Source organism: Notamacropus eugenii, chromosome 4, assembly GCF_028372415.1.
Source record: "Notamacropus eugenii isolate mMacEug1 chromosome 4, mMacEug1.pri_v2, whole genome shotgun sequence".
In the NCBI taxonomy this organism is placed as follows: Eukaryota; Metazoa; Chordata; class Mammalia; order Diprotodontia; family Macropodidae; genus Notamacropus; species Notamacropus eugenii.
Window position 1 is genome coordinate 377,460 of NC_092875.1, and position 26,684 is coordinate 404,143.

Here is a 26,684-nt window from a genome sequence, read left to right on the forward strand (position 1 = left end):
GGAGGAGAGGATCAGGGTATTCTTGGAGGCATTGGTGAATTGGAGCAGTAACTGGGTGGGGGAGAAGATAAAATCAAAGGGATAGAGTGAAAAGAGACCCTGAGAAAGAACATCGTGAGTAAAAATAAGACTGGAAAGAAATTCACAGATAATGTTTATAACTTTTAATGTGAGTGGGATGTTTATAGCAACTGTCTTTGTGGTGACAAAGCCCTGGACGTTGCAGTGATCCCCATCATTTTGGGACAGGCTGAAGAGGTTGTGCTCAGTGGTTGTGATGGAAGAAAGGGCGGAATTAATGATGTTAGAAATGGATAGAAAGACTTGCACAAAGTGGTTAAAAGCAAAGTGAGCAGGAACAGGAAAATATCATATACAGTAACAGCAACATAGTGTCAGAAGAGTTGGAGCAAATAAGTCATTTTGACTATTCTAAAGGCACCAAATAAAAATAAAGGAAATGTAAACAGTGACACTATCTGCATCCAGATAAAGAACTGACAAATAGTAGAAATCTGGAAAATTTTTACACACATGTATGTGTGTGTATGCACATATATGTGTGTGTATGCACATATACATATACATACAGGCAGACATTTATATACATGGTAGCCATCTCTAGGGTTGTAGAGGGAGAGGAGAAACAAAAGAAATTTACCTGATAACCATTATATTATTTGAGGAATGTCAAGTTGTACATGGTAGATTTGCAATTTCATGTATGATAATTTCTTACATTTTGCTCTTATAGAAATGCTCATGTTGTTCCTTGCATTGTAAATAAAATATTCATTTTTCACAAAAGGTAAAATCCATTTCCTAATCCTAAGGAGCTCACATTCCCATGGAGGAGACAACATGCAAATCATCTTGTACATGTCTATTTGGTATATAAAGTATTGTCATGCATTCATAGGCATATGTGTATATAGATATATTTATGTATATATAATATACGAATTTGGTCTCTGGCTTCCCCTTCCTCTGATCCATAAGTTCTCTGCTTTGGTCTCTGTGTTCTTTGGATTAAAGTACAACTTTCTATAACTCCATTCAATATGAAAGGAAATAAGTTCTAGAGTTTACCATGGCTAAACATATCACTTTTGATAAAGAAGATATTTCCTATCCCCTCTCTCATGCTCCTCCATACATCCACCAACCTCACAGATGGAACACAAACTTTCTCCCGGATTCCACAGGGAGATGTATTTCAGAAGAAAATATTTCTCTGTTTTATTCCAAATGATCATGGAAATGCCTTTCTAAAAATTCCATTAGGCTCTTAAAGAATGTGGTTTTAGGGGTTGACTCTGACTCTCATAAAGAGTCTGACCTTTGGGCAAATCCCTTCTCTGCACTTCAGCTTTGTGAATTCAGCTCTACATCCGATGATGTTTAATGATTTAGGGGTTGGTGACATTCAAGGACGTGGCTGTGGACTTCACCAAGGAGGAGTGGGGCCTCTTGGACCATGCTCAGAAGGAGCTGTACAAGAGGGTCATGCTGGAGAATGCCTGGAACCTGCTCTTCCTGGGTAAGGACACTTCCTCTGGTAACACTGAGTCTGCCATCAAAGGAATGTATACAGGGTTTGGAGCATTTATCAGTTATTAGAGAGAAGTGTTGATCTCCTGTGCCGCTGCCTGGTGTTTCCACTAGAAAGTCTTTGCATTGTGGGAAAGGAACCTGAGTGTTTCCTTAATGCTCCTGATGCTTCCCATATTTAGGTAGCTTCAAATTAGTGTGCAAGGACTGAGACATGGAGCCAACCTCTGGGTCATTCAGTCTGACCTCCACCTGGATGGGAATTGGGTCTGCCAAGTCTTTGAAAGCTGCTCAGGTGGCTTCTCCTTACAAGCCTGGCCTCTGGGATGGGTTGAGGATCCAGAATATTCTCCTTTTAACAAGCTTCAGTCATGGCTTCTACTTGTCCCTCCTTTAGCATTTGCCCTGAATCCTCCTTCCTGTTGCCCTCAAATTCCAGCAGAGATGGTGGGAAATAAAGGGAGGGAAGAAACATTTATTTCCACCTACTGTGTACCAGGTGCTGGGCCCAGGGCTTTCTTTACAATGTTATATCACTTCATCCTCACAATAACCTTCCAAATTAGGTGATATTATTCTACCCATTTGACACTTGAGGAAACTGAGGCAAATGAAGATGAAATGATTTGTTCTGTGGCACACAGCTAATAACTGTGTGAGGCTGAATTTAGACTCTGGCATACCTCACTCTAGGCCCAGGGCTCTCTCCATTGCACCATCAGCTGCCTCTCATTCTAGACAATGGAAAGCATGCCATGAGGCCGTCCTTCCATAAAGAAGCTTCACCAAAACCAAATTTTGTTATTCCAAGCTGGTTCCATGGCCTTCTCCCCCACTTTTCCCCAAAGCTCAGAAAAGAAATGCTATGAGACCATCCTTCAGGAGTCCTGGGAACCACCCTGGGGTCCTTGCTTACATGTCCCTGGCTTTGCCAGGAATAAAAGACTGTCTGAGAAGTAGAATTTAGACCAACTAAGATTTATTCAGTTTGCAAGCAGGAGACTCTCAGCTAAACAGGCCAAGATGCCTCAAATGAGCAGTACACAAGGTTTCTATAGGTTTCAGGGAGTGGGGAACAGGAGAGGGGGAAAGGGCAAAAACTGGCTTATATAGTTTCCTGTTCTGGGACTCTAGTCTGGTTTTGCATAATAAGCCTTTTTAGCCCAATTTGGAATGAGGAGTTTCTACAAGAGTGGGACTTGAAAGCATGGGAAGATGAGGTGTGGCTCTTTCTCAGAACAGGCTGTGCAACAGGATAATGTAACACAGGCTGTTTTGGGTTCCTTACATTACAAGCACTAATGGATGAGTAGAGGTTCATGTGTGTGAACATAATGGAGTGGAGCAGCTGTGGGTCTGAACGCCTTTCCCTAAAGAGAACTGAATGACAACTTTCTCTCCATGCTTGTTCCTGACTCCTCATGCCCAGGGTTTCCAGTTCCCAGAGAAGACATCATCTCTTATTTTGAGCAAAGGGAAGCACCATGGATGCTGGCGCAAGAAGGTTTGGGGGGCTGTTGTACAGGTGAGTGAGGTGAAAGCAGGTATATGGGAGCTGGGGTTACAAGAGACTGTTATGCCTTGTGGTGAGGCAGGTGCTCAATGTGGGGGAAGGAAGACCAAATTTTTTAGATGTTTCTCGGCAGTGTCTTCATAGATCAGTCACTGAACCACTAAACCTCAGTTTCTCCATCCTTAATGAGAGGTATTTGGACTCCATGGCCTTTCATCTTCCTTCCAGGGATAAATCTGTGATCCCCCCAAAAAAAGGAATTGTTTGGCATTTGGGGGCATGGGATTCTCCTGAAAGTATAAAAGGGTTTAAGCTCTCCTATATGAGCTCTTTCCTACACCTTCAAGTCAACCAGCTTCTAAGTGTCCACTCTGTTCCAGACCCAGTACAAAGCACCAAGCACATCAATCAATTCAAGGGACTTTCCCTGCTCCATGGAGCACACAGTCTGGTGGTGCAGAGAACATTCCAACAGCTATGTAGGAACTCAATATGGACAGGATGAATTGGGCTAGTAAAGAGAGGGAAGGCCCTAAATTTCAGGAGGACAGGGAAAGGCTTCTTGTGGGAGGTCAGCTCTAACTGGGGATTCAGGGAAGCCAGTGAGAACATTGTAGGCATCTGGAATGGCAGAAAAACCCCCACAGAGTCCAGAGGTGGAAGGTCCTGTCCCTGAAACGGAAAGGAGGACCATACACATGGATTATAACATATATGGGGTAGGGAAGGACAGAAGGGAGAAAGAAGACTGGAAGAGTAGAAGAGGAATAGGTGATGAAGGGCTTTCACAGCCCTGGAGACGGATTTATATATCATACCTTGGCTGGGGAGCCATGAGAGGCTGTTGAGTACATGGTGACATGGTCAGGTGAATTCTTAAGGAACATGAACTTGGTAACATGATGGTGGATTGACTGGACTGAGGGGAGAATTGAGGCAGTTAGGCCAACCAGCAGCCTGTGACACTCTGTTAGGTGTGGGGTAACTGTGGTCTGAACCAAGAAAGTGACCACGCTGAGATAGAACAGTGTCTATGGAATGATGTCACAAAGGTGGAATCAGCAGAACTTTGGAACTGATTGAACATGGGCATCAGGCGTGTGAATGTGTGAGAACTGATTAGGTGTGCATGGCATTTCATTTGGAGCTTGGACTGTTGGAATGAAGCCTTGGGTAGTATTAGCAATGGAAAAGATTGGGAGGGTTGGGGGAAAGAGAATGAGTTTCCTTTCGGTTATGGTAGAAGTAGAACCAGGAGAGAGTAATGTCATTAAAATGTAGGAAGGGGGAGCCTGACAGTGTCAGAGCCTGGAGAGAAGTCAGGAAGGACGAGGGTTAAGAAATGTCCTTTAAATTTTAGCAGTTTCCAGAATATTGGTAATTTTTCAAGATGTATTTGACTTAAACAATAAAATTGGACAATGGAATGCAGAGAGTTTCTCTTTTTTCTTTTGACTCTTCTAAATGCCCAGATGAGCTATAAAGACAAAGAAAGATGCTCTCAGCATAGAAAGAACTGATAAATGGAAATATATCTGGAGTAATTTTACATCAATGTACCTTTTTGTGTCTAATGGTAGCCATGTGTTGGGCAGTGTGATAGGGTAGAGAAAAAAGAGAAAACAGAAAAAAAAGTTTCAATGAGGGCCAGGGAAAGGAGTTGGAGACACCAAATGGAAATGACCATAAAATGGAAGAAAGATATTGGGCCCCATCTCTTGGGGATGTTTAGATCAAGTGAGAATGCTTTAAGGTTTTGCACGAAGTCGTTTTATTTGTGGTAATAGGGAGAAGGTCACTAGTGTGGATAGAGTGAAAAAAGGAAATTGTAGAGGAGGAATATATGGAGGTAGATGAGGGGGTAGAGCGAGATGATTTGCATGTGTAAGGGGATTTTCTTTATTAAGCAGAAGAATGATGTTTCCATGTGATCTCTTGGTCAAAAAGGAGAAGAAGACACCTGATTTATGTGAGATGAGGAGGACAAAATAGCCCTTGACAAATGTCTAGTTTTTTTTTTTCAGTGTCTGGGAGTGGGGCAGAAGCAAGCCATAATGGATGGTTGGGGATGAATGAAAAGATCTGGAAAAGCTGTTGTGGTAAGTGGCACAAGGTAACAGTTAGGGAGGTGGCCCAGGATTGCCTTGCCCCAGTGAGGGCCCAGCTAAGATCATGTAGCCTAAATTGGTAGTGGATCTGGCAGCCTGGTTTCATGATTTCCTCTCTGTATACCAGGCTGCATATGAGGAGATGGATAGATGGCTGCTGTCTTACTCAGGAGTCTTCCAAGGCTAAACTTTCTATAAGTCATGAGTCTAAGTACCTTTCCTAATCTCTGTGGCTAATGCCTGTCCCCATTCTTGGAGAATGATTGCCCAGGTTCCTGGAGGTGACCACCAAATCAGTTTAAAGAACAAGGAGTTAGAGGCCCACATGTGTCCTCTGGTGGGAGACCTTTCAGGAGCCTAGAAAGAAGCCTCTGTAATCTTCAGTACTGGTTCTGGTCTGGTTCCATCAGGATTAGGTGACTACAAGAGATGATTGAGTACAAGAAAGAGACAGAAAGTGGACTGAGGCCTGAACATGCATTCAACAAGTAGGGAAGAGACCAGAATGCAGGGAGTAGATGTAGAGGCTAGGGACTGCTGACAGCCCTGGGCCAAGGCAGGGAATCAATAAACATTGATTAAGGGCCTTCTATTTTAGTCACTGTGCCAAGCCATGAGGAAACAAAGGAAGGCAAAAGACAGTCTCTGCTGTCACACAGCTCAGAATCTAGTTTACAAACAAATGCTGATACAGGGGACAGAGTGTTGTGGAATGGAAATACATTAACAAGGAAAGTAGGGAATAAAAGGAGTGAGGATAATACAGGTTTAAGGAGGAGAACAGAAAAGGGGGAGGAAGCAGTCACAGGGAAGTGAAAGTAAGAGGTCACATTTATGCAGCAGCTTCTACGTGTCATGCAGTGTAGAAATATTGTTTCATTTTGTATTCATCTGAACCTTAGATGCTATAATTTTGTCCATTTTACAGGTAAAGAAACTGAGGCAAACAGAGGTCCTGTGAGTTCCCCAGGGTCACAGGGCTAGCAAGTGTCCGAGGTGGGATTAGAATTCAGGTCGTCCTGATTCAAGGCCCAGCACTCTGTCCACCACACCACCAGTTGTATTCTGACCTTGTAACAAAATATATTAAAAATGTTCACTCAGTTTTTTTTTTTTTTACTAACCACTCACATGAGTAACATGAAAAGGTGAGAAGTTCAAATCTTGCCATTTCAGTAAGTGGTATCTTAAGGTCTGTTGATGTGGCAAAGTTGTGGTAGTCCATGATGGTTCCATGATGGACTCCAATGTACATGCCTGGTGATGATGGTTTTCTAATAGCCTGCTCTCACTGCTGTATGAATATAAACCCACTTGAGACTTTCATCTGGTGATTTCAGGTTTGATGAAATGTGATTGCAAGGTAGACCAAGAAGGAGAAGACAACTCCAGTGCAGTGATAGACAGACACCAACGGTCTTGGCGTGCCTGTGACTTTTTGCACATGAGTGTCCAACCTTCTGGTAAGTTTGGAAACAATTTGATATCAAGTAGAGAAAATGAAACAATATGTTGCAATGACAATAGTCAGAAGCAGTCAGAGTTTGAGGTATTCACTGCATGGTCCCCAAACACTGTGCATTCCTCACCATGATTGCTTGGAATCCCTGCCAGAAGACAGCTATTCAGGTTGAAATATGCACATACTTCTTATCCCAGAAGATAAATACCTTTGTCACCCAACTGGACAATTATTTACCAGGTAAGGTACCACTGACAAATTTTTAGCTCACATCCCTTTGATCATTATTCTTCAAGGGGTTTGTGAACCTCTCTCAAGAAATTGAGGCAGAACAAAATCCCTTATGCCTCAGGTAAATTCAAAAAAGTGTTGGTATTCTCCATGTGAACTCAGAGAACGCAACAGAAAATAAGACTGAATGTGATCCCAAGGGAGATTAGGTTATGGTTCCTGGTAGAACAGACCATGAAATAATTTTAATATTTAGTGCATGTGCACCAAATGGCATTGTATCTATGAGGAAAGGATTGAAAGTGTTTACAATGTAAGAGAAAGATTAAAGGTGGAGATACTTTGACAAGTACTGTGGACAGAGCAGGCCCATTCACAGAATTTGGATTCCAGGCTCAGCTGCTGGGACTTAGGTCTGAGTTGTGCATGTGATAACAATGGTGACCCTATTTGTGTCACAGAATTTTTGTGAGTATCCAATGTAAATTCATGCGTGAAACCCTTTAGCTAATAAATCATCCTTAGGAGGTGACTAAGGGCATTTTAAGTGGACTTTTTCCCTATGAAAATGGTTCTCTTTATTCAGGGAAACAGAAAGTAATTGAGTTTTTGTTCTACCTATGGAGCAAAGGGGATGTGTGTGTGTGTGTGTGTGTGTGTGTGTGTGTGTGTGTGTAGTGCCTCTTTGTTTTATTGTTGACTTTTTTTTCAGAAGCAGAGATTGGACTGGAAATGAAGAAAACTGCTGCAGAGCTAACCCTTTCTATGGAAGAAACAGACAAGTCAGGATTCATGAGTGAGGATCTCTCTGACTTCCATTCAAGAGAAATCTGCACAACACCTGAGAGTAGCCACACTGCAGAGAAATATTATGATTGTGAACAGTGGGGAAACAGTTTTACTGAGAAGAAATATCTTATTACACATCAGAGAATTCACCCTGGAGAGAAACCCTATAAATGCAATCAGTGTGGGAAGGCCTTTTTTCATAGGTGTCGTCTTATTGGACATCAGACAACACACACTGAAGAGAAGCCTTATAAATGTACTCTGTGTGAAAAAGCTTTTAAGTCAAAGGGCAGTCTTACTCGACATGAGAAAATCCACAGTGAACAGATACTGTATGAATGTAATCAATGTGGAAAAGCTTTTCAGTCACAGCACACTCTTAATCACCATCAGAGAATTCACACTGGAGAGAAACCTTATGAATGTAATCAATGTGGAAAAGCTTTTAAATGGCGGACATGTCTTATTCTACATCAGAATATCCACACTGTAGAGAACCATTATAAGTGTTATCAATGTGGAAAGACTTACAGATGGAAGGAAACTTTTGTTGATCATCAGAGAATCCACACTGGAGAGAAACCTTATAAATGTAATCAATGTGGAAAGGCTTTCAGAGGTAGGAAATCCATGGATAGCCATCTGAGGAGCCACACTGGAAAGAAACCTTATGAATGCACCCAGTGTGGAAAGACTTTTTCACAGAAGACACATGTTAACCAACATCAGAGAATCCACACTGGAAAGAAACCTTATGAATGTAATCAAGGTGGAAAGGCTTTTACAAGGAGCGCTAATCTTAATAGGCATCAGAGAACCCACCCTGGAGAGAAACATTATGAATGTACCCAGTGCCGAGCAACGTTTAAACAGAAGACGCATCTTATCCGACATCAGAGAATCCATGCTGGAGAGGAACCTTAAGAATGTGATCATTGTGGCAAAACCTTCAGGCTAAAATGAGACCTTGTTTCCCTTCAGAGAATTCATGGGAAATATAGAAATCTAACTTACCTGAATGGGGAAAGGCAGTGAAATGGAGTACAGAGTATCTTAGGAGAAAATTGATTCCAGGTAGAAGCCATTTATGCACTCAGTGTGGGAAGAATTTCAGCAAGAGATCATCTCTGATCTTCTCATCAGAGGATTTATAGTGAAAAGTAACTTTATGAATGTGTTCAGTGGGTATAACCCTTTCTCTACTACATGGATGTCATGGATGAATGTTAAATTTTGTGTCTGACTAGAACAGAAACGTTAGATATGGAAAATAATTCATGCCAACCATCTAGGTTGCAAAACTAGAAAAGGTGGCAGTAGGCTGACAATCTACAGAACTATGTGAGAGGATTCATGTGGACGTGCCCAGAAGCAGAATGTCTTCAGAATAAGGAAAAATCCTTGTGTCGATATTATGCCAGCTGGGGAATACTGTTTGGTGAAGGGATGTAATCAGATTTGTTTGGTCAAGGATGTAAAACTTAGAGCAATTTAGGGGAATGTTGTGTTCTCCCACAGGCCACCTCTATGCATGTATTCAGTTAACACTGAGGGCCCTGCATGTGACAGTCAAGAAACTTCTCATTAGCTTGAGATCTTTTCTGCCTCCTGATTTTGGTGACCCAACAATCTTGGTGATGAGATAGGAATTCCCCTGATGGACTAGAGGCAGAGCAGAGGCATTGTGTGAACAAAGCAGCCTCTCCTAGGCAGGCAAGAGGCCTTGCTGTGTTAGGACACTTTATCATGCTAGGCTGAAATCTGCCTTTTGCACATTGCACTCATTGGTCCTGGGTCTTCCCTCTGGGATCAAACAGAACAAGTGGGATTCATCTTAGACGTGAGAGCCTTTCAGGTATTTGAACAGTATTTCCTGTTGCCCACCAGGTTTTCTCTTCTTCAGGATAAGTAGTCTCACTCCTTTCAGCTGGTCCTCATTTGGCTTGGTCTCCAGCCCTTCATGAGCATAGGCCTTCTTTGGATGTATTCCAACTAGTCAATGCCTCTTGTTGATTATCTCCAGTTTCTCTTAAATAATAGGTATAAAGAGATATCTTGTTTGTCCATATTTATTTGTCTGGAGGTAGCTGTCAAAAGTGCCTTGGAACTGGAGTGTAAATTACTTTGTAAAATCTTATAATTATGTAATCTGTTTTTATGAACAATGGTGGAACCACTCATTTGGTACCCTGACATCTGTCAGTTGTGGCCATGTTTATGGATTGGTTAGAAATGGGGGGATATCATGACTTGTCTTGACCTGTGTCTTCCCCTGGTGTCTGAGAACTCTGCAGGAGAGAGTGAGGCTGATGACTTTGCCTCACTTACAAGTAAAGCAGCAACAATAGTCTGTGTGTGAAGAAGCTCAGGACTTCAAAAGGTCAGTGTCTCTCCATGCAGTGCAGAAGCTCCGTTGCCTTATCAGTTCCTTTTAACTGAAGAAAAACTGAGCTAAGTTTATGCATTTAGTGCTCTCTTAAAATACTTTACTCCAAACAGAATTATTATCTCAGCTTCACCTGAAAAGCTCTTTGTGTCAAGGAAGCTTGTGGTCTTCTATACCTTAATTGTATTGTTAATGGAATAGGAAGAGCTTTCCCATCCATGAAGAGGCCTATGTGACCTGCTTGAGTCACATGACTCTAAGTCACAAGGAGCCTGTAGAGGGAGGAGCTTCCAGAACTGGTAGAGCAGGAAGTTGGTGTGAGTTGGAACTTGTTGCGTTCATCCTTTGTGGCCTGAAGAAGACCATGCCATCAGAGAAATGACAACATGACTTGCACTTGACTTTGTTTTGAGTGAGGGAGGGCTGTGCACAGTCACCAGCCTCACTTGTCTTAAAGAGCCATCTGAATCCGATGACCAGATATCCATCAGGATGACTGGAGATGGCCCCTTTAGGCCAAGGTCTATTCAGGTACTCACTTAAGGTTAGGGAAAGCCCATTCAGTGAACAGGAGTAGTTCAAGAAGTAGTCAGGGCATGGCCCCTTTAATGAGGCAAAGAAAAATAACTACATCAGGCTGGGAGGAAAACAGCAACAGTTGCTATTGATAGTCACTCTTAAGCCAGGAAGGTCTAGAAAAGAGCCCTTAGGCAGGGACCTAATGTTGTCCAATGTATGGGCTTCATAGTGCAGTAGGTTTAAGGGGAAAGGAGAGAGGAGGAGAAAAGGAATTTAGCTAGTAAACCCCAAGTTAACGGGAGGGGGATACAGACAGGAGAGGAGGAGATGAGTTACCCAGCTACCTGGGTCCCCATTCAGGTAGATGAATCGACTCTCAGAACATTGTATTCATTCTTTGTTGTGAAAGAAAATCATGCCATCAGAGAAATGTTGATTATCTCCAATGACTTGCAATTGGAGCAGGAAGTTGGTGCCAGTTGGCACTTAGAGAAAGAGGAGGCAGAAAGACAGAGCAGCTAAGGGCTATGAGACAAGGGCATGTTGCTTAGGGGTACCTGTTTGTGGGAAGGCCCCAATGGCTGTGCTCCCTGCAATGATAATATGTACAGGCTTCTTGATAACTACGATGGATTTGGCTTTCTGGTATATGAATAAACATCTTGGTTCCATCTTCAGTGAAGAGCATCTATTATATCTTGTGCTTCAAGCCTGGAAATACACCTACATATTCATAGCAGTCTCTGTGGGTATGACTTTGGCAGTGTATCTGTCTCAGACTCTCTTTTTACCCTATCCCTACTACCTCATCTTTTTCTTTGACCCTCTCTTTCCTTGTTTTACCCATCCCTCTAATGTTCCCTCCCTTCTCTATCCATCCACCTTATCTTACTGTGTACACACTTGCAAAAATCCTTCTCCAGTCCTACCCCCTAGTTTTCTCCTCTTTCTGGATGTTCTGTAGACTTGTAAACCTCTTCTGATGTATGTTTTGTTTTCTCATCCAACCAGATGGGAGTAAGTTTCCAACATCACTAGCCCTCCAACACCTGTTTCCTCTGTGTTAGTTCTTCCTTCCATGCCCTGTTTTTATGCGAGACTTGCTCCTTTTTACCTATTCCTGCCCAGTTTTATTTTTTAGAGTCACCCCCTCATACACATGCCAGCCACAACCTTTCTTTCAAACTACTAATGGCACCAGTTTTAAGAATACTATTAGTAACTCATAGTAATAACGTTTTCCTATGCAGTAAGTACACAATTTGACCTTAATCAGTGCCTTAGAATTAGTCTTTAGTTAATTCCTTATGTTTTTTCTGGCAACAGAGGTAGCACACCAATTATTACACTGTCTTCCTTCACCCTCCTCAAGAGGCTTCTTAATTCCTCTTCACCTTCTGCCATCAGAGTGGTACCATCTGCATATCTGAGATCATTGACACTTCTCCTGGTAACCTCAGTTCCACCTTTTGATCCCTCCTGCCTGGCATTTCCCATGATGTACTTTGCATAGAAGTTAGAGAAAATACGTGACAACACACAACCTTTTTATCCTACCTTTCCAATATGAAACCAATCAGTTCTTGCATGGTCAGTTCTTCCTGTTCCCTTTTGGCAACCTCATACAGGCTCCCCTGGAGACAAGTAAGGTTATTTGGTACTCCCATCTCTTTGAGGACTTAACCCTTTTTACTGTGATCCAAATGGACAAAAGCTGTAGGATGGTCAATGAAAAAGAAGTAGATTTTTTTCCCCAGAAATCCCTTCCCAGAAGTCCAAAGAATTTAGGGATAGGGCTTGACAACTTGATGTCTACTTTTCACCTTAGTCATGTTGCAGGGAAGAATCAAAACGAATGGGAGAAACCATAAAGCAAAACATAACGCAAGAGAAAATGGTTTGCTTCATTCCATGATCCAATTCCATAGTTCTTTCTCTGGAGGTGGAAGGCGTTTTGCCTCAAGTCTGTTGGGAATGTGTTAGGTCCTTGCATTGCTGTGGAGGACTAAGTCTACCAGAAAAATTCCTCGCACACTGTGGTTGTTGCTGTGTACAAAGTTCTCCTGGTTCTACCTCTCTTGTTAGCTACATTTCAAGAAATCCTAAGGGAAGACTACATGAGATGAGAGTTAATTGTGCCAGATTTAAAAAATCATAGAATACATGAGTGGGGTAGAAAAAAAAGTCTAGCCCCCAAATCCAAGACATTTGGGGAAGTTTAAGGAATCAAAATTTTTATTCATTTGGACAGAACATCCACATGTAAGGATATGGCTCCTATCTAGCTGGAAGTTTGGTTAAAAGAGGCAAACAGGCAAGGTGGCATAGAACCGCATATTTATTGCCTTCAGCTGACCAACATGGTGGGACACAGAATCATAGCTTTCATTCTGACTGATTTAGGCAAATTGAGGAAGACCTAAATATTCTTAGAGCAATCCTAATTCAGGATGTCTGTGTCACTCAACAGTTATAGCTTTCATTGGCTTTTAACTGTAGCATGAGAAAGGACATTTCTGAGCAGAATAGGTTGTAAATCCAATAAGAGAAGAGAACTGACAAAGTGTCCATTGAAATTACAATCCCAGGGCATCTGTGTTTCCCCCGCATAACCTATGTGCGTAGGCTATCAATAGAAAAGTGCCGCTATCCAAGACAGTGCCCCAGACAGGAGGAATGCTTCAGGTCAGCCTCATCCAATCCCACAGTGCTGATTCAGCAACTATACACACACTCACACACACACACACACACACACACACACACACACACACAAATATGAAAATATATTTTTAGTTCACTCAGAGAGCAAAGCAAGCTTGTCCGACTGATTAGTTCAGGCTTTGGCCTTTACTGGAGTTGAAACGCTCTTAAATGATTATTACTCCCCATGAGGGAAAGAAAAAGGGAGGAAAGATAGCCCTCTCTAGGGTTGGGGGAGGATAGACAGAAAAGAAATTTCCATGGTAATTATTGTACATTTCAAAAGATTATCAAGTTGGACTTGGGAGATTTGCAGTTTCATGAGCAATCTTCATTTTATTGCACTCTTATGCAAATGCTTGTTTTGTTGCCTCAATTTTAAATAGAATATATTTTTGGAAAAAAGTAAAACCCAGTTCTCAATCCTGAGGAGCTCACATTCTCATGGAGAAGATAATAGGCAAATTATTTTGTACATATAGGATCTATTTGCTATAAAAAGTATTCTCATGCATTAACATGCATATGTGTATATAGACATATATAGATTTGGTCTGTGGCTTCCGCTTCCTCTGATCCATAAGTTCTCTGATTTGGTCTCTTTGTCCTTTTTAAATAAATCTTCCCATAACAACATTCAGTATGAAAGGAAATAAATTCTACAGTTTAAGATGGATATACATGTAAGAGATTAAAAAAAGAATATATCCCTTCGATCAGTTCTGATAAAGAAGATATTTCCCATCCTCCTGTCTGAGGCTCCCCACAGATCCACCTACCTCACAGATATAGAAGAAACTTTCCCCTTGATTCCTCAGGGACACACATTTCAGAGGAAAATGCTTCTCAGCTTTACTCTAACTAATAATGGAAAATGTTTTTCTCAACATTTACTTGGTCCGTAAATGATTGTAGTTTTAGGAGTTGACTCTGACTCCCATAAAGGGTCTGACCTTTGGGCAAATCCTTTTTCTGTGATTAAGTTTTGTTGTGTAAATTAATGAGCATTGGATTACTAAAATCTGAAGTGTTCTTCAGCTCTATATTGTGTAACTTTTAATGATTTAGGAATTGGTGATGTTCAAGGACATGGCTGTGGACTTCACCCAGGAGGAATGGGGCCTTTTGGACCATGCTCTGAAAGAGCTGTACAAGAGGGTCATGCTGGAGAGTGCCCGGAACCTGCTCTCCCTGGGTAAGGACACTTCCTCTGGTAACACTGACTCTGCCATCAAAGGAATGTGTGCAGGGTTTGGAGCATTTATCTGTTATTAGAGAAAACAGTGTTGATCTCCTGTCCTGCTGCCTGATGTTTCCTCTAGAAAGTCTTTGCTTTGTGGGACAGGAACCTGAGGGTTTCCTTGTTGCTTCTGAAGCCTCCCACCTCTAGGCAGCTTCCAATTACTGTGGAAGGATCTGAGACATGGAGCCAACCTCAGAGTCATTCGTTCTGAACTCCACCTGGAGGGGAATTGTGTCTGCCAAGTCTCTGAAAGCTGCTCAGGTGGCTTCTCCTTACAAGCCTGTCCTCTCTGGGATGGGTAGAGGATCCTAAATATTCTCCTTTTAACAGGCGTTAATTATGGCTTCTACTTGACCCGCCTTTAGTGCATTTATCCTTGATCTGCCTTGCTATTGCTGTCAAATTCCAGCAGAGATGGTGAGAAAGGAAGGGAAGGAGCAATTTTTTTTACCTACTGTATACCAGGTGCTGGACCCAGAGCTTTTTTTACAATGTTATATCATGTCATCCTCACAACAACCTTCCAAGTTAGGGGATATTATTATCCTTTTTGACAATTGAGGAAACTGAGGCAGATGCAGGTTATGTGACTTGTCCTGTGGCACACAGCTAGTAACTGTCTGACGTAGATTTACACTCTGGCACATCTCACTCTAGGCCCAGAGTTCTCTTCACTGCACCATCAGCTGCCTCCAATTTCCAAATAATGGAAAGTATGCCATGAGACCATCTTTCTATGAAGAAGGTTCACCAAGACTAAATTTTCTGATTCCAGTCTGGTTCCATTATCTTCTCCCTCACCTCTCCCCAAAGCTCAGAAGAGAAATGCTATGGGACTATCTATCCTTCAGAAGTCCTGGGACCCACCTTGGGATCCTTGCTTATATGTCTGCAGCTTTGCCAGGAATAACAGATTGGCCGAGAAGTAGAATTTGGACCAACGAGGGTTTATGGAGTTTTCCAGCAGGAGACTCACCTGAACAGGCAAAGACACCCCAGTTGAGCAGTATACAAGGTTTCCTTAGGTTTCAGGGAGTTAGGAACAGGGAAGGGGGACAGGGCAAAAGTTGGCTCATCTACTTTTCTGTTCTGGGACCCTAGTTTGGTTTTGCATAATAAGCCTTTTTAGCTCAGTTTAGAATTAGGAATTTCTATCAGAATGGGACTTGACAGCATAGGGTGCAGAGTTCTAGCTCTTTCTCTGAACAGGTTGTATAACAGGATAATGGGACACATCCTACTTTGGGTTACTTGCATAAAAGCACTAATGGATGAGTAGAGGTTCATGTGTGTGAACATAATGGAATGAATCTCAGAATGGAGCAGCTCTGGGTCTGAACATCTTTGCTTAAGCAGAACTGAATGCCAAGTTTCTCTCCGTGCTCATCCCTGAATCCTCATGTCCCGGGCTGCCTGTTCCCAGAGAAGATATGATCTCTTATTTTGAGCAAAGGGAAGCACCGTGGATGCTGAAGAAAAAAAGGCTGAGGAGGTGCTGTCCAGGTGAGTGAGGTGAAAGCAAGTGTATGGGAACTGGGGTTATAAGAGGCCGCTATGTGTTGTGGTGAGGCAGATGCTCAATGTGGGGGCAGGAAGACCTGACTTGGAATTCTTTTTCAGATTTTTTTCTGCTGTGACTTTATGGGTCAGTCAGTGAACCACTGAACCTCAGTTTCTCCATCTGTTATAACAGGGATTTGGACTACATGGCCTTTCACCTCCCTTCCAGGGATAAATCTATGATCTAAAAAAATGTCATTGTTTGGAATTTGGGGGCATGGAATTCTGAAAGTATAAAAGGGCGTAGGTTCTCCTATGTGAGCTCTTTCCTAGACCTTCTTAAAGTCAACAAACTTCTAAGTGCCTTCTCTCTTGAAGATCCTGTGCAAAGCACTGAGTACATAAATCACTTCAAGGGACGTCCCCTGCTCCCATGAAGCTCACCCTCTGGTAAGGCAGGTAGTACCAACAACTGTGTCGAAACCCAATATGAACAGGATACATTGGAGATAGTTAAGAGGGGGAGGGACCTAAATTTAAGGAGGACTGGGAATGGCTTATGGTGGGAGGTGGGCTCTCACTGGGGATCCAGGGAGGCCAGGGAGAACATTCTAGGCAACAGAGATGGCAATAAAACCCCACAGAGTCCAGGGGTGGAAGGTCCTGTCCCTGAAACAGAAAGGAGGACCAAACACATGGGTTATAACATACAAGGGGTGGGGGAGGAAACAAGGGAGAAGAAAGACTGGAAGAGTAGAAGAGGAGTAGGTGATGAAGGCTTTCACAGCCCTAGAGAGGGTTTTCTATTTCTTAATTTTTCTGGGGAACCATGGGAGGCTGCTGAGTACGTTGACATAGGTCAGAGCTTAAGGAAGATGAACTTGGTAACTGGTTGGAGGAATGATTGGACTGAGGGGAGAATTGAGGCAGCTGGACCAACTAGCAGCCTCTGACACTGTGTCAGGTATGGGGTGACAGGGGTCTGGAGCAAGGAAGTGACAGTGCTCAGTTAGAAAGGGGTCTATGGGATGATGTCACAGAGGTGGAATCAACAGGACGTTGGAACTGATTGAACACGGGCATGAGGTGTGTGAGAATTGATGAGGAGTGCATGGCATTTCATTTCTGAGCCTGGACTGTTGAGAGGATGCCTTGGATAACATTAAGAATGAGAAAAGATGGGAAGATAGGAGGAAAGAGAATGAGCATCCTTTTGGATATCGTAGAAGTAGAACCAGGAGAGAGTAATGTCATTAAAATCTAGAGAGGGGAGGATCAACAGAGGGGGAGACTGACAGTGTGAGAGCCTGCAGAGCAGTCAAAAAGGGTTAGGATTAAGAAATGGCCATTGAAGTTTAGCAATGTTGAGATCATTCCTAATTTTTGAGAGAAGAGTTTCACTTAAACAATAAAATTGGGAAATAGTATGAAGAGAGTTTCTCTTTCTTTTGACTTTTTTAAATGCCCAAATGAACTATAAAGACAAATGAAGAAATATGCTATACACAGTAAGAGAAAGAACAGATAAATGGAAGTATGTCTAGAATAATTTTACATAAATGTACTTATTTGTGTCTAATGGTGGCCATGTCTTGGGTAGTGTGATGGGGTAGAGAAAAAAGAGAAGGAAAAAAAGAAAAAAAAGTTTCAAAGGAATCCAGGGAATGGAACTGGAGACACCAAAGGGGAATGACCAGAAAATGGCAGAAAGATACTGAACCCCATCTCATGGGGATACATGGATCAAGTGAGAGAGTTTTAAGGTTTTGTGAGAAGTCATTTTATTTGTGGTAGTAGGGAAAAGGTCACTAGTGTGGGATAGAGTAAAGAAAGGATTCTAGAGGAGGAATATATGGAAGTTGATGAGGGGTAGAGTGAGATGATTTGCATGTGTGAGGAGATTTTCTTTAGTAAGCAGAAGAATAATGTTTCCATGTGATATGATAAGGAGAAGAAGGTATCTGATTTATGTGAGATGAGGAGGATAACATAGCCCTTGACAAATGTATACTTTTTTTTTTAGTGGTTGGGAGTGGGACAGAAGCAAGCCATAATGGAGGTTTGGGGAAGAAAGAAAAGATTTGGAAAAGCTGTTGTGGGGAGTCATTTAGGGAGATGGCCTTGGATTGCCTTGCCCCAGTGAGGACCCAGTTGAGATTATGTAGCTTAAATTGAGAGTGGATCTGGCAGCCTGGTTTCATTATTTTCTCTCTGTACATCTAGCTACACATGAGGAGGAGGAGAGATGGCTGCTGTCTTACTCAGGAGTCTTCCGAGGCTAAACTTCATATAAGTCATGAGACCAGAATGGAGGGGGTAGAGGGAGAGGCTGGGGACTGCTGTCAGCCCTGGGCCCAGACAGGGAATCAACCAACACTGATTAAGGGTCTTCTGTTTTAGGCACTTTGCCAAGCCATGAGGATGCAAAGAAAGCAGAATGTCATCTCTCCTCTCCCAGAGCTCTGAATTGAGTTTACAAACAAATGCTGACACAAGGAAAAGAGTGGTTTGGAATGAAAATACATTCAGTTCCCCAAGGAAATAAGGGAACAAAGGGAGTGAGGATAATACAGGATTAAGAAGGAGAGCAGACTTAAGGAGGAAACAGTCAAAATCCAATGAACATAATTGGTAGCAGATGTTGTGTGTCATACAGTGTACAAACATTGTCTCATGGGGGCAGAGCCAAAATGGCAGAGTAAAAGGATGGACCTGCTCTACCCCTCTCCCCATAACCCATAAACTCCCTGTACAAAATGACTCTAAACAAATTCTAGAGCAGCAGAAACCACAAAATGACAGAGTGAAACAGATTTCCAGCCCAAGACAGCCTGGAAAGCCGACAGGAAACGTCTATCACACTGGGCTCGGAGCTGAGTGCAGCGCAACCTGGGCTGGGCATGGACAGGAGTGGACAGGACTTGAGCAGGCATCAGGGTGCAAAATCACAGGTAGCACCTGTGGTTCCCAGATTTCTCAACCCACAATGTCAAAGACAGCTTCAAAGGTCAGTAAGAAAGCTCTTTCATCTGACTGAGAAGGGAGTTCAGCAGCATTCACTTTTGGAACACTCTGCCTAAAGACCCTGAGTGAATGGAGCAGCTGATCTTGATCTCAGTCTAGAGCGGAGGTCTGGGAGTGAGGAAGAGTGCTGGCGTGGTGAAGCTGGTGGTCACTATGGAGAGGGAATCCTACTTACTGTTCCAGGACAGAAAATAGTGTTTGTGGTTGCTCACAGACCAGAAACCAGGCCAGAAGAGGAGTAAACTCCTCTCTCTTGATTGTGCCATGTTGGAGGAACTGAGAACGTACAGGTCTCTAGAGATATCTCAGAGAACAGCTTCACAAAACCTCTGAAGCCTAGGGTAGTATACCCTCCACTTGACAAAGGACTCAAAAGTCAAGTAACTGACTGGGAAAATGCCCAAAAAAGAGGAAAAATAAGACTAAAGAAGGTTACTTTCTGGATGAAAAGATACTTTCTTAAATCTTTTTGGATTAGGAGGAACAATGCATACTATCAGAGGAAGACATCAAAGTCAAGGCTTCTATGTCCAAACCCTCCAAAAAAATATGTAGTGGTCTCAGACCATGGAAGAACTCAAAAAGGATTTTGAAAATCAAGAGAGGTGGAGGAAAAATTGGGAAGAGGAATGAGAGCAATGCAAGAAAATCATTAAAAGAGAGTCAACAAATATTGTCTTATTTTATCCTCATTGGAACCTAAGATGAAATAATTATGCCCATTTTCCAGATAAAAAAAGGAGACAAACAAAGGTCTTGTGACTTCCCTACGGTCACAGGACTAGCAAATTTCTGAGGTGGGATTAGTATTCAGGTCTTCTTGATTCGAGGCCCAGCATTCTGTCCACTGCACCACCAGTTGTATTCTGATGTTTTAGCAAAATATAGTGAAAATGATCACTCATTCGTTTTTTTTTTACTCCCTACTCAGTCACATGGGTAACATGAACAGACAAGAAGTCCAAATTAGAAAACACCTTACTATTTCAATGAGTGGAATCTTAAGGTCTATCTGTTAAGGTTGTGGTGGTCCATGACTGTTTCATGATGAACTCTAATGTGCATCTAATGTGCTTCCTTGCTGATGATGGTTTTCTAATAGCCTGATCCCACTGCTGCATGATTGTAAACCCAAGGGAGACTTTGATCTGGTGATTTTAGGTTTGATGAGATATGATTGCAAGGTAGACCAAGAAGGAGAAGACAATTCCAGTGCAGTGACAGACAGACACCAAGGGTCTTGGCATGCCTGTGACTTCTTGCACATGAATGTCCAACCTTCTGGGAAGTTTGGAAACAATTTGATATCAAGTTGAGAAACTGAAACAATATGTTGCACATAGTCAGAAGCAGTCAGAGTTTGATGTACTCACTGCATGATACCCAAATGCTGTGTATTACTGGCCATGATTGTTTGGAATCGTTGCTAAAAGACAACTGTTAAGGTTGAAACATGCACATACTTCTTGTCCCAGAAGATAAACATCTTTGTCACCCAATTGGACAATTATTTACCACTGAAAGGTACCACTGACAAATTTTTGTCTCAAATTCCTTGTATAATTGTCTCTGTCCTTTAAGGGGTTTGTGAATGTATCTCAAGAAATTAGCATGACAGAACAAAATCCTTAATGCCTCAGGTAAATACAAAAAGTGTTGGTATTCTTCATGTGAATGCAGAATTTTTGTGAGGATTCAATGTAAATTCATGCATGAAACTCTTTCGTTATTAAATCATCCTGGGAATGTGAGGTAAGGGTATTTTAAAGGGACTTTCTGCCATTTGAAGATGGTTCTCCTTGGTCAGGGAAATAGAAAGTAACTGTTTTTGTTCTACCTATGGAGCAAAGGGGATACCTGTGTGTGTGTGTGTATGTGTGTGTAGTGCCTGTTTGTTTTATTGTTGGCTTTTTTTTTTCAGAAGGAGAGATGAGACTGAAAAAGAAGGAAAGTGCTGCAGAGCTAACCCTGTCTGTGGAAGAAACTCACAAGTCAAGATGAGTGAGGGTCCCTCTGACTTCAATTCAAGAGAAATCTGCACAACACCTGAGACTATCCACACTGCAGAGAAATATTATGACTGTAAACAATGTGTAAAGGGTTTTACCAAGAAGAAATATCTTATTGCATATCAGAAAATCCACACTGGAAAGTAACCTTATAAATGTAATCAGTGTGGAAAGGCTTTTATACAGAGTGCTCATCTTATTGTACAGCAGATAACACACACTGGAGAGAAACCTTATAAATGTAATCAGTGTGAAAAAACTTTTGAATCAGAGAGCAGTCTTACTCGACATCAGAAAATCCACACTGAACAGATACTGTATGAATGTAATCAATGTGGAAAAGCTTGCCTATCACAGCACAGTCTTGCTGAACATCAGAGAATCCACACTGGAGAGAAACCTTATAAATGTAATCAATGTGGAAACACTTTCAGATGTAGGAAATCTATAGATGACCATCTGAGAATCCATACTGGAAAGAAACCTTATGAATGTAATCAATGTGGAAAGGCTTATATGAGGAGGGCATGTCTTATTATACATCAGAGAACCCACACTGGAGAGAAATGTTATGAATGTACCCAGTGTGGAAAGGCTTTTAAACAGAGGACCCATCTTACCCGACATCAGAGAATCACACTGGAGAGAAACGTTAAGAATGTCATCACTGTGGCAAAACCTTCAGGCTAAAGTGAGTCCTTGTTTACCATCACAGAATTCATGAGACATATAGGAACCTTCTAACTGACCTGAATGAGGACAGGCATTGAAATGGAGTACAGACCATCTTAGCAGAAAATTCATTCTGGGTACAAGCCATCTATGCACTCAGTGTGGGAAGGCTTTCAGCCAGAAATCACCTCTAATCCTCTCATTGTAAATCAGAGGATTTATAATGAAAAGAAACTTTATGAATATGCTCAGTGAGTATATGCCTTTCTCTAGAACATGGAGGTCATGGGTGAAGGTTAAATTTTGTTTCTGATTATAAGAGAAAGGTGAGAGAAGGAAAATAAATCATGTCAACCCTCAAGATTGTTAAACCAGAGCAGGAGGCAATAGGCTGATAATCTACAGAACTATGTGAGAGAATATATGTGAATGTTCTCAGAAATAGAATATCTTCAGGATAAGGAAAAGACCTTGTGTCAATATTATGTCAGCTGGGGAACAATCTTTTGGGAATGGAAGAAATCAGATTTGTTTGACTAAGGATGTAAAAATTTTGATCAAGGGTATAAAAAAATTGATCAAGGATAAAAAAAATTTTAGGGGAATGTTGTGTTCTCCCACAGGTCACCTCCATGCATATATTAAGCCTACGTTGAGGCCACTGCATGTGGCACTCAAGAAACTTCTCATTAGCTTGAGATCCTTTCTGCCTCCTGATTTTGGTGACCCAGCAATCATGGTGATGAGGCAGGGATTCCCCTGACAGACTTAAGGCAGAGCAGAACCTATGTGTGAACAAAACAGCCCCTCCTAGGCAGGGAAGAGGCCTTGCAGTCTCTATCTACAAAGCTTCCCATGGTTGCTCCTCCTCTGCCAGCCTGGAAAGGAAAGCTAAAGGAACTCAATTCCATGTCAGAGGCCTCAAGGCTGCTGCTCACATGCTTTCTACATGCGTCCTGAGGACAGCACCCTCATCAGAGTGATGGTTTCCAGTGCAGAGACCAATAGGTTGGACATGAGGGAGAAATTCAAGGGGCATTATGGGAGGTCTCTATATTCTCTCATCAAAGCAAGTCAGAGGGGTCTTGTTTTCCCAGGAAAGGTAAACACTGATAGGAAGAAAGGTTTCTAATGAAATTCCATTGGAAGGGGCTTCAGAGGCCACCTAGGCCAGACTCATACCTGCAGATTCCTTGCTTTGAAATCATTTCTACTTGAAGACCAGCCAGGAAGGCAGCCAGTTCTTAGGATATTGTTCATCGTTCTGGGCTACAATTTGCCTCTTGCACATTACACTCATTGGTCCTGGGTCTTCCCTCTGGGGTCAAACAGAGCAAGTGGGATTCAGCTCAGACATGAGAGCCTTTCAGGTATTTGAACAGTATTTCCTGTTGCCCACCAGGTTTTCTCTTCTTCAGGATAAGTAGTCTCACTTCTTTCATCTGGTCCTCATTTGCCTTGGTCTCCAGTCCTTCATGAGCATAGGCCTTCTTTGGATGTATTCCAACTAGTCAATGCCTCTTGTTGATTATCTCCAGTTTCTCTTAAATAATAGGTATAAAGAGATATCTTGTTTGCCCATATTTATTTGTCTGGAGGTAGCTGTCAAAAGTGCCTTGGAACTGGAGTATGGATTAGTTTCTAAAATCTTATGATTGTATAATCTCTTTTTATGAACAATGATGGAACCACGAATGTGGCACCCTGACATCTGGCAGCTGTGGTCATGTTTATGGATTCGTTAGAAATGGGGGGATATCATGACTTGTCTTGACCTGTGTCTTCCCCTGGTCTCTGAGAACTCTGCAGGAGAGAGTAAGGCTGATGACTTTACCTCACTTACAAGTAAAGCAGCAACAATAGTCTGTGTGTGATGAAGCTCAGGACTTCAAAAGGTCAGTGTTTCTCGGTCCATTCAGTGCAAAAGCTGTTTCCTTATCAGTCCCTTTTAATCGAAGAAAACTGCTGAGCTAAATTTGTAAGTGCAGTGCTCTCTTAAAACACTTTACTCCAAAAGAAATTATTATCTCAGCTTTACCTGAAAATCTCCTTGTGGCTAGGAACTTGTTATGTTCTTTACCTTAATTGTATTGTTAATGGAATGGGAAGAGCTTTCCCATCTATTAACAGGTCCATATGACCTGCTAGAGTCACATGGAGTCTGTGTTGGGAGGAGCTTGCCTATTGGGTGGAGCAGGAAGTTGGTGTGAATTGGAGCTTAGAGAGAAAAAGAGGGAGCAGAGAGACAGAGCTTCTAGTGGGCATAAGAGAAGGGCATGTTGCTTAAGGGAGGCTGTTTGTGGGAAGGCTTGGGGATGGCAGTGCTCCCTCCAGGGATAATGTGTACAGGCTTCTTGGTTACTATGATGGATTTGGCTTTCTGGTATATGAATAGACATCTTGATTCTAACTTCAATCTTTGTGATTCAAACCTGGAAATATGCCAACATATTCATAGCAGTCTCTGTGGGTGTCACTTTGGCAATGTATCCATCTCAGACTCTCTTTTTACCCTGTCCTTATTACCTCATCTTGTTCTTTGACCCTCTCTTTCCTTGTTTTACCTATGCCTCTAATATTCCCTCCCTTCTCTTCTCCACCCATCCACCTAATCTTACTGCATGCACACTTGCAAAAATCCTCCTCCAACCCTATCCCCTGGTTTTATCCTCTTTCTGAATGTTCTGTAGACTTCTTCTAATGTAACCTTTTCTGTTGTATGTGTTGTTTCCTCATCCAACCAGATGAGAGTACGTTTCCAACATCACTAGCCCACCAACACCTGTTTCCTCTGTATTAGTTTTTCCTTCCATGCCCTGTTTTTATGAGAAACTTGCTCCTTTTTACCTGTTCCTGCCCAATTTTATTTTTTAGAATCACCCACCCCCTTATACATACTCCAGTCACAACCTTTCTTTCAAACTACCTTAATAATGGCACCAGTTTTGAGAATACTATTAGTTACTCTTATTAATAACATTTTCCTATACAGTAAGTAAACAGTTTGAACTTAATCAGTGCCTTAGAATTAGTCTTTAGTTAATTCCTTATGTTTCTTCTGGCAACAGAGGTAGCAAGCCAGCTGTTACACTCTCCTCTTTCACCCTCCTCAAGAGGCTTCTTAATTCCTCTTCACCTTCTGCCATTGGAGTGGTACCATGTGCATATCTGAGATTGTTGGTATTTCTCCTGGCATACTCAATTCCAGCTTTTGATCCCTCCAGCCTGGCATTTCATGTGATTTACTTTGCATACAAGTTAAATCAAATACATGACAACATACAACCTTGTTATCCTCCTTTTCCAATCTGAAACCAGTCAGTTGTTCCATGTTTACTTCTATGTGTTGCCTCTTGGCCCTCATATGGGCTCTTCAGAATACAAATAAGGTGATTGGGTCCTCCCATCTCTTTTAGGACTTGCTACTTATCATTGTGTTCCATCTAGTCATCCATAAGCTTTAGTATGGTCAGTGAAGAAGTAGGGTTGTTGTTTTTTTTTTTCTGAAACTCCCTTGATTTCATCACAGTCTGAAGAATTTAGAGTTAAGGTTGACACCTTGGTCTCTACTTCCTCTGCTTCTTTGAGAACCAGCCTATTCTTCTGGTATTTCTCGGTTCACATATTGCTGAAGCCTTGCTTACAGAATACTGTCACATGAAATGATATCTCTGATTTTCTTGGAGATCTCATCATTCCTACTCTGTTGGTTTCTTCTGTTTCTTTGCATTTCCCATTAAACAAACTTTCTCTCTCTTTGCTGTTCTCTGGAATTCTGCACTCACTCGGGTAGATCGTTCCCTTTCTCCTTTCCCTTCTTTCTTCAGCTATTTCTAGAACCTCATCAGGCACCTTTGGGTTTCTTGTTCTTCCTTATGTATGGAAGGTTTTTTTGTTGCTACCTCTTATCTAATGTTGTGAACCTCTGTCCATGGTTCTTCAGACACTGTCTACCTGATCTGATCCCTTTAATCTATTCTTCACCTCCATATGCTTATCTCTTTGGGATACAGTCCTAGAAGCGATATTGCTGGATCAAAGAATAAATGTACATTTTTGCAACCCTTTGAGCATAGTTCCAAATTGCTCTCCAGAATGGTTGGATCAGCTCTTCCCCAATGTTTATCATCTTCCTCTTTTGTCATGTTAGTCAATCTGATAGGTGTCATGTGGTTCCTCAGATCTGTTTTGATTGGCACCTCTCTAATCAATAGTGATTTAGAGCACTTTTTCATATGACCAGAGATAGCTTTAACTTACTCCTCTGACAAATGCCTGTTCATTTCATTTGACCATTTATTAATTGGAGAATAACTTGTATTCTTGTACATTTGACTCAATTCTCTATATATTTTAGAAATGAGGCCTTTATTACAGATACCAGTTGTCAAAATTCTTTCCCAGTTTTTTGTTTCCCTCTTAATCTTGGTTGCATTGAGTTTGTTTGTGCAAAAACTTTTCAATTTAATGTAATCAAAATGATCAGTTTTGCATTTCATAATGTATTCTGTCTCTTGTTTGGTTATAAATTTCTCCATTTTCCATAAATCTGACAAATAAACTATTCTTTGCTCCCCTAATTTGTTTATAGTATCAATCTTTATAAGTAGATCATGTATCCATTTGGACTTTATTCTTGTGTACAGTGTCAGCCATTGGTCTATGCCCAGTTTCTGCCACACTATTTTCCAGTTTTCCCAGTAGTTTTTGTCAAACAGTGAGTTCTTATCCCAGAACCTGGGGTCTTTGGGTTGGAGTATCACTTTCAGGTAATCTAATGCTATACTTTTATCCTAGCAGTAGGATAGAGAGTCAGGAAGAGCTCTTAGAGATGAGCATCCTGGGGGGTGCTGGGCCAGGTGAAGTTTGGAGACCTGGGAGGAGTGTAGGGCAGAGGAGGGATCATTGCACTGGAGAAGACATTCCATGCAACGAACATCTTGTGTTAGTCCTTCATTTTCAAAAAGGACCATG

The 26,684-nt window shown here is 41.8% G+C and overlaps 1 protein-coding gene across 1 annotated transcript in view; it reads left to right on the top strand.

The window, feature by feature from the left end:
• LOC140498790 (uncharacterized) overlaps positions 1-26,290 on the top strand; it is a 34,565-nt gene extending 8,275 nt beyond the window's left edge. The window contains 9 exon segments of the mRNA XM_072599577.1: positions 1,414-1,540; positions 2,981-3,076; positions 5,089-5,163; positions 6,513-6,635; positions 7,578-8,594; positions 9,472-9,509; positions 14,291-14,457; positions 20,951-21,669; positions 21,672-26,290. Of these exon segments, the coding sequence (XP_072455678.1) occupies positions 1,414-1,540; positions 2,981-3,076; positions 5,089-5,163; positions 6,513-6,635; positions 7,578-8,594; positions 9,472-9,509; positions 14,291-14,457; positions 20,951-21,669; positions 21,672-21,733 (2,424 nt within the window). The 3' untranslated portion in view covers positions 21,734-26,290.
• Positions 26,291-26,684: the final 394 nt, after the last annotated feature.